At 36.4% G+C, this 14069-nt stretch overlaps 1 protein-coding gene across 1 annotated transcript in view; it reads left to right on the forward strand.

Moving 5' to 3' along the window:
• Positions 1-14069, forward strand: part of abhd12 (abhydrolase domain containing 12, lysophospholipase) — a 32974-nt gene that overhangs the window by 15128 nt on the left and 3777 nt on the right. Inside the window, exons 3-9 of the mRNA XM_067455642.1 lie at positions 501-622; positions 5541-5646; positions 7904-8023; positions 10011-10041; positions 12678-12723; positions 12826-12955; positions 13126-13163. Coding sequence (XP_067311743.1) covers positions 501-622; positions 5541-5646; positions 7904-8023; positions 10011-10041; positions 12678-12723; positions 12826-12955; positions 13126-13163 — 593 coding nt within the window. The remainder of the gene's footprint in view (positions 1-500; positions 623-5540; positions 5647-7903; positions 8024-10010; positions 10042-12677; positions 12724-12825; positions 12956-13125; positions 13164-14069) is intronic.

Consider the following 14069-nt stretch of genomic DNA (forward strand, 5'->3'; position numbering starts at 1 on the left):
CCTTACAGTAGAGCTCTGGGCAGTAAGTCAGACAGGGTGAGTTGTTCCTCTAAGTGATCTCCTGCTTTCTCTCTCATTTTAATCATGACACTTTATACTCCCCGGCACAATTTAGAGGTCACAGCTGTCCGCAAAGATGCACACTGTCTGACCTCTGAGTGCGAGGGAGGCCGTGAGATGACTGGCCTTGTTATGAGAACCGTTAGCTCCTCATTCCCAAACCAACACCTTTGTTCACATCTTGTACTTATACATTGTAACCCTTCCATGTCATTTTTATTACAAAAACATGCTTTAATATATCCATAATATTTTCTTTAACTGGCCTGAAGTGTTTTATCCCATCAAATCTGAGGGAATGTTGTTCTTAACCAGTCAGTGCAGGTCTTGTTGAGTAGGACAACATAGAACTTGGTGTGTGGTACAATTTTTTTGTGCCATCTGTATGATATGTGTGTTTAAGGAATCTGTTTTATATAATCAGATCTCTCTGTGTGCAGGGGTGGCCTGATGTGGAGGCTGAGGAGGATACTGATCTGGGTGCTAGGAATCTACATCACCATCCCTGTTATCATCAAACTCTGTCCATCAATACAAGCTAAATTAGTATTTTTAAACTTTGGTGAGTATTTTTAACCAATCTTTTTAACTTGGCCAAACTATATATAAATGTTGGTATGAAGGCCAGTATTTGTCAAGTTTGCCATACACTTGTATTTTTTTTGGCATTTAGACAGGGATTCAAGTTCTTGAAGTTTTTTTTGTGTGTGTTTTGGACATAGTTTTGTTATAATAAGTGTTTTTTTTCAGTCTTAGTAAACTTTCATGAGACAGGGATTCATGTCAGTATTGTTAAACTAAATTAAACTAATTATCATGGGTATTTTGTTTGTTTAGCGTTTTTATATTTCCGGTTAGTAAATAAACTTTGAGCATTCTAGCCCAACCTCTTTAACCCTTTGTGTTTAGACAAATAATTTGCATTTTGTTATTCATCCAAAGATGCAGTGTAAACTGTCATTATTTTGGTTGCTACATCAGTTTCTGTTGATGTTTAAATTTAATACAGTAACTTAAACCGATCAGTTTCCATTATTTTCTGCTGCTGCAAGGACAAGCTTAGGACATTTCACTTCAAGGGAAATGTTGTATCCGAAGAGATTGTTGCACTGCATTTTCCCCTGTGAAATAATTCAGCATGCTCAGAACAACTCCAAAGACACATTCAGTCACACACACTTAGTCATCAAATTAAAACAGCATAGTGCATCCTCATAAAATCAAATATGCCTGTTTCAGAGTCATGAAATAACTACACACTGTGGCATTTCAAAATTTGTGAAGAAACTTTTTAGATTTAAATATGAATGTTTAGTCTTGTCCTAATATATACTTTATGTATTTCTTTCATGGTAATTTTACAATTTGGGGTTGGTAAGATTTTTTTTTATGTTTTTGAAATAATTCTCTTTTTAAAATATTGATTTGCTGCTCAAGAAACATCTAAAAACTGTTCTGCTTCCTAAAATCTGCATGAACTGGAAGTTGCAGTGTTGTGTGGCATATTTCCAAGTAAAAAAAAAAAGGAATATTAAATACAGGACTAGGTTGTATTTTGGCGCACCTCCTCTCCATCCTCTCCATCCCTCACATAGCAGACCAAGTTATACTCACTGCAGAGTCAAATGACATCTGGCCTCTAGGGTGGAGGTATAGAGTTGTGGGCAGGGTTAGGGTGTGGTTGGACATTCTGGCTCCATCCATTAGAAAAAATTTTTAATTCGCTCCTCCTTGTTGGACGTGAGGAGGAGCTAGATGCAAGACTCAGCCATGTGTTCTGTAGTGAGAAGCCACTTTAGCAGACTGGCGGTTGGAGCTGACTGATTAAGGATATTGTGCCTAAGCCATTTTGCCCAAACTGACATCGTCAGAGAAGGAACGCCATTCCAGACCAGAAGCTAATTTTGATTAAAGATTACCACAACACAAAAAATTTCCCTTGTGGATTAACTTGAATGGGTTAATTGTTCACCACAAGACTAGTAATGTGCACAACAAAGTAAATAGTGTTCATTTAGATTTTCTACTGACTTTAATGTCTACTACGGTAACAATGCAAAATTTTTTTTAGGTATCTTTAACTCTTTCCCTGCCATTTATGCTATTTTATTTATGCAACATAATTTATGATGCTAAACTTCCCAATCATTGATATACATCATTTTCCAGACATCCATTTCACTTTTATATGCAAGCTATTAAGCATTTTCTGAACAATAATTACATAATCTCCAGATCAAAACACAGGCGAAGAAGGAGAACCAAGCGATAGAAGTATTGTTTATGTACAGTGTTGGGTGTAAGTAGTTACTAAGTAATGAGTTAATGTAATTTAATTACTTTTCCCTTGAAAAAGTAAAGTAAGGGATTGATCTTATTTTTTCTGTAATTTAATTACAGTTACTTCTGATGTAATTGAACTAAATACTATATATAATTATACATAATTCAATAGTGGACTTAACATCAACATTTAAAGTCTAACTTTAAAATGCATGTTTTTATGTATCCTTCTCACATTTTGTAATACTTTGGTCAGTTAATAAGAGTAATTTTTTGTAGTTTTATATTATGTATTTGAATGAATTAAGAGCCGTTTCATGTCTAACCTTGAATTGCTTAACTCGAGGGTTGATTTAGAAAGTAATTAAAAATTAGTAATAAGTAATTAAATACTTTTTGGAGAGAGTAATTTGTACAGTAATCTAATTACACTATTGAAGATGTAATTAGTAACTAGTAATAAATTACTTTTTTAGAGTAACTTACCCAACACTGTTTATGTACATGTTGTCTTTGGGGAAAAAAAAAAAAAAAAATTCTAAGCTTTTTATTGGTGAAGAAAGAGTAAATGAATACAATGTTTTAAAAACAGCATTTATTTGAACCTTAGACCTTTTGTAACAATGTAAATGTTTTACTGTCACTTTTCATCAATATAATGGATCCTTGCTGAATAAAACTATTAATTTCTTTCAAAAATCTTACTGACCTTAAACTTTTCCATGGTCATGTACTTATGAGTGTACGGTAATGCAAAATCGCTGATCCACAATCTCTACTTTGTCCTCTTCTGTACTTCAGGGTTAGCACCCGTTTTGCAACATAATGTTTTTTGGTATGTTAAGTTGTGTCTATTACAGAACAGATTATGCAGGACATCATGACATTTATAATACATTTCAAACATTAAAGGTGGATACACAGTTGCACTTTGGGTTTATAGTCATGCAGCCTTTTGTTGTAATGATCAAACAAAGCCATCATTCATCCATCAATCCAGTTAAATGCCCACTTTGTTCTCACAGCCTCTCACATGTCTCTCTGTCTTATTAGATTTTTCCTATGTTGTCACATTACAGTTTCATTTCTCATTTCTCTGATATTAGTCATGTTCTGTGGTGTTTTGGGCTGATGTCAGCAGTGTCACACCGATTCAGTCAGCTGATGTGTTTTTCCACACTATGTTCTGCTTCTCTTTGCAGTCTGAACTAATAATGGACAGAATCTGTGTAATAGTGCTTTACTCAGACAGAAATCTGTGACTAAGGTTGGTGAACTTAGTCTAGTCATCAGTCTCCAGAGAAAGCTTGTGGCACACTTTCAGTTCTTAAAAGGCAACCTTATTGTTATTCATAGTTTCTTGCAGCAAAGACAGTTACAAAAACCTTCGTAAACGATTTACCAGCATGATGATTACTATTTGTAAATGTTCAATAATGATTTATTATTTCATCAATTTATCTTTATTGAAGAGAGTTTGTTTGGAAATTTTAATTTATGATTACAGACAGTAGAGTCAAACTAGAATTAAACAATCTTTTTTGCTTTTGTTCCTTTAAGTACAGTACCAATCAAAGGTTTGGTGTCAGTAAGACTGGTTTTGAAAGAAGTCTCTTATGCTCACCAACGCTGCTTTTATTTGATAAAATATACAGTAAATATTGTAAAGTAATATTGCACTTTTTCTATTTTTTTATGTAATTTATTCCTGTGATGGCAAAGCTTTTTTTTTTTTTGCATTATTAATCCTTCATTGTCTCATTATCAATGTCACATGATCCTTAAAAAAATTCTTAAATGCTGATACATTATAATTATCAATGTTGAAACAGTCTTGCAGCTTATTTGATAAATGGATAGTTTAAAAACAACAACATTGATTTAAAATTAGTTTAAAGCCACAATATGTACATTTTTGCCGCTAGAGGTCGCTTATTTAAAACAAAGGCATAGCTTGATGACGTCTTGATTTAGCGGAGCATTCCAGTTATGCATCTGTAGGGTAATGCAGTGCTGTTTATAGATACATTATACAATATCATATTAAATACATTTGAGTGTTTTGAAAGTTGTTATAATGCTACTCTGTCATTCTTTAGCTCCGCCCACACGGTACGCCTCCAGGCGCTCGTTTTTTTCGGAAAGACTCGGTACAGCCTATATTTCTTTTATAAATATAATAAAACTAAAGACTTTTCAGAGATATGAAGGATACAATACTATTCTATAGGTACTCAAGATTGACATGAGATTGGCTGAAATGAGTGTGAGTGTTTCACTGCAGTGAGCTAGATCCATATTAGGCATGGTAAAACTACACTGGTACTCGTGGCCAGTAAATCAAGAAACACTGTGTTGAGCTATATAACAATGAATTGTTTTCTGTTGATGAATGTGACCAAACAGTTGCTCACGTCTAATAAAACAAATAATATATTAAAGCGACTTCTGTGTTTTCATGGTTACTATAAAAATTAAACCGGACATTAAGGGTAATTGAGGTTAATTTTGTGTGTGAATGATTATATAAAGCACTTGGCCATCTTCGGTTGTTGTGAATAATGCTATATATATAAAGAAAGAAGGTGACACGGGTATGATGTCATTGACAGGCGTTCTAGTGGATTTAATCCATATTTACCTACATATTATTGCGCCTTTAATGCATCCTTGCGAAATATGAGTATTAATGTCTTTAAAAAACTCGTACTAACCCCAAACTTTTAAACATTTGTTAGGATTGGATATTCTACATGTACTGGCATTGATTAAACTGTCGTCTGTTAGATAAATGAAAATTGCTGTATGCAAATTATCTGCAAAATATGCTGCTATGTAACACATTGAAAATATTGTCATCCATACATTTCTTGGTAACAGTGATGCGTAAATCTTAGTGGTCATGTTAAAGGCAGCATGAAATAAAAATCAATTCTATTTACTTTCTATTAAATTCATAATAGTTCCTTATCAAAATATATAAAATATAACAATCCACCTCTAAAACGTATTTCCTTTTCAACTGATACCATTTTGGTATCTGATGCAGTTTTCAAGATCCCATCGATTCTCTGTGGAAAAAATCAAATCCTGACCTACTTTCTTTTTCCGTGTTCTTTTTCTTTTTCCTGTTTAACAGAAATGCATCAGATTCAGCTTCACGTTGACTGATTTCTCTCTGTTTCACTCTCTTTCAGTGCGAGTGCCGTATTTTATAGATCTGAAGAGACCACAGGATCAGGGCTTGAATCATACTCGCAACTTCTACCTGCAGCCGGAGGAAGGAATCAACATTGGAGTGTGGTGAGAGCACAGACACAGACTACGGCTAAAACACAGACACAGCCTGGCTTACCTCCACTCTCTCTGTACTCACATTCTCTACCCTGCAGTATCTGTGTCTCTCTCTCTCTATCTCTCTCTGCCTATGGCCATGACTGTCTTTCTGAAGGGCGTGCTTATTGAAACGCAGCCTGTGGCCCAAAGTGTGTAAATCCATAGTGACAGAGGGCTGCACAGGCCCGTGGCTGCTGGCCATTGGGTGTGACTGTGTGTTTGACTTTCACTGAGTAACAGTGGGAAGAGCCATACAAGCCTCCTGCTGCTGATGCTGTAGTTTTCTCTGTGCAAATAAGCTCTGTGCACTGGTCAAATTCAGTATTGCATAGGAGAGTCTTTTGATAATAAATTCTTGGTGAAGTGGACAGGATGTTTTGAGTCCTGAAAGAGTAATAGAGATTTGTACTTTTTAAAAGAAATTAATACTTTTTATTCAACAAGGATACGTTAAAGGGATAGTTCACACAAAAATGACAATTTCCCCATGTTTACTCACCCTCAAGTCATCCTAGGTGTATATGACATATGACTCTTGACTTTTAGACGAATACAATCAGAGTTCTATTAAAAAAATGTCCTTGCAGTGAATTGCAGCCTAAAATTTGAAGTACAAAAAAGTGTATCCATCCATTATAAAAGTAATCCATACTGCTCTGGGGGGTTAATAAAGGCCTTCTGAAGTGAATGGATGATTTTGTAAGAAAATGTCCATATTTAACACATTATAAAGTAAAATATCTAGGCTCCGTATTCGTATTCCGTATTTCAACTGCCGTGATGATGATATTAGATGTAGTGAACTGCTTGAGGAGCTACTTTTTTCGTAAGTTGAATACAGAAGACGGTCTGCTGGAAGCTAGATATTTTACTTTATAAAGTTTTAAATATGGATTTATGTATTTTTACACAAACCTGTCGGTTCGCTTAAGGAGGCTTTTATTAACCCCCTGGAGTGGTTTAGATTACTTTTATAATGGATGGATGCAATTTTTTGGGCTTCACATTTTGGGCTGCCATTCACTGCTAGTATAAAGTTTGGAATAGCTGGAACATTTTTAAATTTAACTCCAAATTGTATTTGTCTTAAAGAAGAATGTCATATACACCTAGGATGAGGGTGAGTAAATTATAAGATAATTTTCAGTTTTGGGTGAACAATCCATTTTAAGTTTCTTAAAAAAAGTGACAGTAAAGACATTGATAACTTTACAAAATATACAAATAAATAAAACTTTCAAATAAAAGCTGTTGTTTTGAACTTTCGATTCATCAGAGAATCCTGAAAAAAAGTATCACATTTTACAAATAAATGAAGCAGTACAACTGTTCAAATCAGCTTGTTAGAATGATTTTTGAAAGATCATGTGACACTGAAGACTGGTAGTCTAGAAATCTAGACGCAACCTAGTGGCAGCAAATCTAATCTGCCGCGAGTGCCATCTAGCTATTCTCAATACACTTCTGAGCTGTAAAAACCAAACTCTGGTCAAGCCAATCACATCGCGGATAGAGTCGGTGGGCGGGGCTTAACATAATGACTGCTTGCATGCTTCTAGTAAACACAGAAACTGGCGAACGGCGGCGGTCTTTCGAATCAGCTTTGACCGCGACTCTGGAAGACTTGGAGTTAAGCTTTTCTCTGAGAAAAGAACAAAAAACGGCACTGAAGTCATTCTTAAAAAGGGAAGATGTGTTCAGAGTTTTACCGAACAGATACAGCGAATGTTATCTATCCACTAGCTCTGCTTCATGTTGCTCTGGTTGGTTGTAGCGCTATCCTATTGTGTGCAGTGGGAGTCTGAAAGACAACCGTTTATCCCGCCCCTCGTATTGAGCCCTGTCAATGGTGAGTTTCCAGACCAAACATCTTGATGTGGGTCTGGCTTGTCAGGCTAGAAGACTAGCGTAATGATGCTGAAAATTAAACTTTGCCATCACACAAATAAATTATATTTTAAAATATATTAGAATAGAAAATGGTTATTTTAAATTTTACTAATATTTCACAATGTTACTGTTTTGACTGTATTTTTTATCAAGGTGTGCCAGCTCTGGGAACCATAAGAGACTTTTTTTTTTTTTTAAATTAAATGAATACATACAAATAAATACAAATTTGACTGACCTCAATATCAAACTTTTACTATTTTAAGTGCTGGAAGCAGTTTTGTAACAGCTGTATATCCTAATATCTTTTGTTCCCCCTCTCCCTCTCTCTCAGGCACACAGTACCTGCAGTGTTGTGGAGGGAGGCTCAGGCAAAAGATGCTGAATGGTATGACAAAAGTTTCCAGTCCAGTCACCCTGTCATCCTGTATCTCCATGGTAATGCTGGAACAAGGTACACAAACACTCAGGGACACGTGATCAACACCACTTTCTGAAGCCCAATCAATCACAGAAACGATTTACTGTCCGTTAAAGGCCAATTCACACTGCACCATCGGTTTGTCTGGTTTTGTCTGATCCGTGTATTCCCCTGTCAGCATCTGTTGGCATTGTTTTTGCCCATTGAACATGTTTGATGTGTCTTGAAATTGATGTTCGGTAATCTGGTGATTGTCCGCTTTCTTCAGCATCTGTCAGCGCAGTGTGAATTGTCCTCAGGGCTTGAATACACTTCACAGCTTTTGCCCAGATTTTTCTCACAATTTACAGTTTGGAGTTGATGCTTGTTGCAGATTTCAGTTGACAGATTTCACAGAAAATCTCAGTGGCCCTCATTTATCAAAAGTGCGTACACCAAATTTCCAGCGTACACCTTGCGTACACCCAAACCCACGGTGACTTTGAGATTTATCAATATTATGGACGTTGGCGTACGGACGTTTGAGTTAGTGGAAAAATGCGCAGAAAAACAATTCCTAACACCACAAAACGCACTGACAAAGATGTAATGTAATAAAGATGTACAACAACAACAATGTAATTATAAAATTCAGCGTTTATTTTTGTGCAACGTAGACTTCAATGTTTAATTTGTGTGACTATAGGCTACCAAAGCATTTGAGGCATGCATTCCTCCAGTTGCGAGCCTGTGCGGCAACTGCGCACAGACTGGGACTGAATAATTATGTATAATAACAGACTGACAAAATAATAAAAATTACATTCTTCTTCTTTTAAATAATAATAATAATAAGATAAATAATAACGGCATTCTTCTAAATAACAATAAGCATCATTAATAATAAAAATCATAATAATAATAATAAAAAGAATCTTACAAATTGTCATGCAATTATTAATGTGAATGAATGGAGGCTACTCGACATCACATCATCATATCGTACACCCCAATACATGTGCCGTGATACGAAATTAAATGCTAATTGTTTCAAAACATGTGCTGTAAAATAATGCACTGTGAAGTAATTTCTCATCCAAACAGCTTTAAACTGCTGGAGTGCGCTTCTCAACCTCCACACTATTAACAGTACTCGTAATTTGGGTCCATATTTGTTTGTTTTTTGGGTGCCTTTAATCCCACTCTTTAAACTCCCAAATAAAACAATTTCGCTTTTTTCCACTTCCCTGGTAATTGTCTTGATGGGTGCGTCTCAATCATCTCACTAGTTGAGTAGGGCACTGATCAGGGAGTCAGCCCATTGACTTATGTCCTAGTCAGTGCCCTGACTAGTGGGCTAGTAAAAAGATTGACGTGCGCCCGATCTCCACGTCGGAGAAGTTTCGCTCCTTTGCCGTCTTCCGTGTGTCCATGGCGTAAAATGACGGCGTGGGGGAGGCGGAGACTTGAATATATAGGGGCGTGTTATTCTAATGACGATTGTTTTCAGCTGTGGCATTTATCAAGGGCAGGTATTGCGTACACCTGGATTGCAGAGGTGCGCACAGCTTCATAATCTTACGCCAACATATACGCCCGTTTCTACGCAAGATTGATAAATGAGGGCTAGTGTGTGATGGGCACAGATTCTTTTTTAGATTCAGACCACGATTCCATCCATACGAAGGATTAAAACATGTTTGATATTTTGAGCATATTGTTTTCATTGGTTGTTGCTAGGAGAGTTTGTTGCGTTTCAGAACATGACGTGATATGATATTTTGATGGCCATTTTTTCTCTGTAACAGTTTACAGATTTGACAAATGTCTGATGCCTAGTGTTTTAAAATCTGTTGAAATGTGAAAAGTCGTCTTGTGTATTCCAGGCTTTATAAGGATTCTATCAAATGTAGTTCATCTGATTTTCATCTGATGTTTGATGTTTGATCTGATGTTTGATCTGATGATCTGATCATCTGATGTTTCATCTGATGTTTGTTTGGTCAGTTTACTTAAATATGTTTGTGTGTGTGTGTTTCAGAGGAGGAGATCACAGAGTTCAGCTCTACAAGGTAAAAAACAACAATTGCTTTACATTTTCACAGCCATTTAAAAAGTTTGCAGTCAGTAAACATTTTTTACCATCCTCAAGCACTGTATATTTTGAAAGGGTTCCTACGGATTTTGGAAAATTATGGAATTTTATTTGAGTCATTTCTAGGTTTGGACGAGTTCTGAAAAATATTTGTATTTCCAGACTATTGATTTATTTATTTTTAATATATAAAATTAACAATTTCTAAAAACAAATGTATCATACAGGCAGGGTATTTTTCCCATGGCGTTTGGCGCAGACTGGATCTGCTGGAGACTCTCTCCTGTGATTGGTTGTTACAATGAAGTGTAATTTTTTTTGTTAAACAGTGTTTACGAGTATTCTTTAAGCTTTATCTAACAGCCAGTGAAGCAAAGTCAATGGACATGAACATACCTTCTGTTGCAGTAGTGATTGAAGGTCTACGGTTATTTAAATTTTAGCACTGCAGTTTTAATAAAATGCTGTGCATTGAACATTTCTGGGTTTGCTGTTAATTTATTTGTTTGAGCTACAGTAGTTGCCAACGTCCACTAATTATTTGGCAACACAATAGCATACAATAGTTAATCTGTTAATAGTTATTAAGAGCTAGATTTTAAAGAAATGGTTAACCCCCAAAAAATGATTTCCTGATTATTTACTCACCCCAATGCCATCCAGGATGTATATGACTTTCTTCCCTCATCTGAAGACAAATAAAGGTTTTGGAGGAAACCATTACAGGATAATGCAAGTACAGGGTTGCCCAACATAGATCTTTTTTGACAGTCCCAAAATCAATATTTAGGCAGCTTCAAAGGGCTCCAAACAACCCCAGCTGACGAATAAGGGACTTCTCTAGCGAAACGATCTAGTGATTTTTAGAAACAAATAAATTATATTATTTTTAACTACAAATTCTAACTTTGGTCCCACTCTGTGAGTAAACCTCATATATCTTGGATGGCCTTAGAGTGAGTAAATCAATTGTTCCTTTATTTATCAGATTTTAAACACACACAAAAAAAAAAATTCTGAAAAAGTATTTAATTTTGAATTGGAAAAAAAAATTATAAGTAGGAACCCTATGTGTCTCTTTTTTCGTCTATTTAAAGGGGGGGTGAAACACTCAGTTTCAATCAGTGTCATGTCAATCTTGAGTACCTACAGAGTAGCATTGCATCCTGCATATCTCCGAAAAGTCTTTATTTTTTTTATAATTATATAAGAAAGATGCGCTGTTCCGAGTCTTTCCGAAAAAAGCCGAGCGGGTGGGGGCGTGTCGTGTGAGCGGAGCTAAATAATGACGTGTGCAGCAGCGCGCTGCTATTGTGTTGAGTCGAGTGCGTCATCCCTAACAGCGGGAAAAAAACTTTATTCAAAATAAAAATATGGCTTTTAATCAGATACAGCCATACATCTATGATCCGGAATCAGACCCAGAGGCTGCAGTTGAACAGGAGCAGCAGCAAAAACGACTAGAGCAGGACGTCTCTATACACTACGGTACAAGTTATACACTAACTATATAATATGCTTAGCGACTTGTGTTATTTACATATTTATACTTGAATTATATCGTCGTATTTTTGTCTTTGAAGGTGTACATGTGGGAAGTGCAGTTGTGCACGTGTGTGTGTGTGTTTACGCGTGGTTTGTGTAGACAGTAAGCGGACCGGTTTTGCACAGCAGGATTAGTTAGTGTTTACATAGAAAGACACGGAATAGTAGCGCATTTGAATGAAGAAGCGCGCTTATTTAGTTCAACATATTTCCCCACTCTTTGTGTATTGTTGTTTGGAGTGCTTTTACAATACACAAACATAAAGTTACACATATAGTGGCCAGCTAAACAAATGTACACGCACTACACATCGCATGCTCCATTGATCAATTAGCTATACGTGATCATGTTTGGGCTACTTGATGAGCATAGGCAAAAAACACAGACATTTGAAGCACTCTTACTCACAGCCTGCGGTTCTAACGTTAGGACCTTTATCGTTGGGACTGCTCCATCCTTCAGCATTAGGCGATCGGGAAAATCCTGTGTCGAGCTGGGCCTTGTTTATGAAACAGTCGGCACCGAAATGCAGCGAACAGATATAAACATTCGCGAAACTCAGTTGCTGATCCGGAAAAGCAAATTACATCCACTGTTGCCTTAACGCGGGGTTTTTGGGGAATCTGTGCAGGACTGTCTTGGTCTGGCAACCAAAAACGCACTTTTTTGGTGACATTGTTATGTTTAGCACATTGTTATGTTACCTGTTTAGCATCCTACAAGCCAGCGCTTTGATGGGCGTAGCCTGTTGCTTTCGCTCTCTCCCTCGCTCTCTCTCACGCGCTTCCGGTAGAATTGTCCGTAAGTCCCATACAAGGAAATTCCGCCCCCGTTAACGTCAAAGGGGACGCATGATCTCAAAAAACTTGCCGAAACTTATGACTAACCGGAAGTAGTATTTTTGACAAAGAAATACTCCCATCAAACGTCCACCTTAACTTTTGAAACTTTGTCTATGTTTAGTATGGGATTCCAAGTCTTTAACAGTGTAAAGATCAGTATGCATGAAACAGCATTTCACCCCCCCTTTAAGTAATGTCAGACATGTTCTATTCCCGTCTCTGCAGGTTCTTAGTTCATTAGGCTACCATGTAGTCACATTTGATTATAGAGGTATGTTGCATGTCTTTTTTGAAGCATTATCCTATTATTTAAGTCAGAATCCCATTCCCAGTGCCGGATTGAAGCAACATGTGGTTTTGTTTGTTTGTGCAGGTTGGGGTGACTCTGAGGGCAGCCCTTCAGAGAAAGGGATGACGTCAGACGCCCTCTTCCTCTACCAGTGGATAAAGCAGCGGATTGGCCAGAAGCCCCTGCACATCTGGGGTCACTCACTCGGCACAGGGTGAGATGAACTCGCCAGAGCTCTGAGGATGGTGTTCCTTATTCTAGATGTGGAACTTGTAGTTTTTGGAATAATATTTTGGCATTCATTTGACACAAAATAACTGATTGTGTAACTCCCCTGAGGAATATTTGAACTGCTGCTTATGCTGTACATTCCTGTTTTTCCAGAGTGGCCACTAACCTAGTGAGACGCCTGTGTGACAGGGGTAAGTGATCATTAGTTTGTGTATACTTATGGGCAGGGATGTCTGAGAACAATGAATAGCCAGCAGAGTAAAACTACAATATGAGACCAAGCAGAAACGTTCAACAGCCGGTTGCAGCCTTTATCCTTCAATGGCTAGCACCCCTTTACTTACCATCAAAGAAATCACTTTGAAAAAAGGGATGAATGCTATATCACTTATTTATTATTCATGAGCCAGGCTTCTTGTGGACATGTTCCCATGAAAATGATTGAAAATCCAAAAATGTGATTTCCAGAGCTGGAAAATTTAGGAAATTAATACAATCTTAAATGGTCATGGACATTTCTATAGTAAATATGCATTACCATTCAAAAGTTTGAGGTCAGCGAGATATTTAAATAAAATAAAAAATAATCTATTTTTTATTTTATAAAAAATCTATTTAAATAAATACTCTGGTTTTGAACTTTCTTTTCATCAAATCCTGAAAAACAGATCACAGTTTCCACAAACATAGCATATTAGAATGATTTCTGAAGGATCATGTGACTGAAGTAATGATGCTGAAAATTGAGCTTTGTATTACAGGAATAAATTACTTTTTTTTTTTCAAATGGAAAACAGTTATTTTAAATTGGAACAATACATTTCCATTCTGGAAATTCATTGGTCAGAAAGTGTGGAAACACTGAATGTCAAATGAGTTAAGTTAATAATAATTATATTTGGCTCACATCAAGAAAAGTGAATGTGAACTGAAGTGCCCTAAGAGTTTAGAAATATAAAATGTCTTTATTTCTTGTCAGTAAGGAAGCTGCGACTCTGATTTGACGTTTCAGAAGCTTTAATAGGCACTGACTAGATTAAGAGCGAACTTACGTAATTAGCAAGCACTTTTAATACTCAAGTCTTTAAGTTACATAA

Source organism: Pseudorasbora parva, chromosome 10 (genome assembly GCF_024679245.1).
Source record: "Pseudorasbora parva isolate DD20220531a chromosome 10, ASM2467924v1, whole genome shotgun sequence".
In the NCBI taxonomy this organism is placed as follows: domain Eukaryota; kingdom Metazoa; phylum Chordata; class Actinopteri; order Cypriniformes; family Gobionidae; genus Pseudorasbora; species Pseudorasbora parva.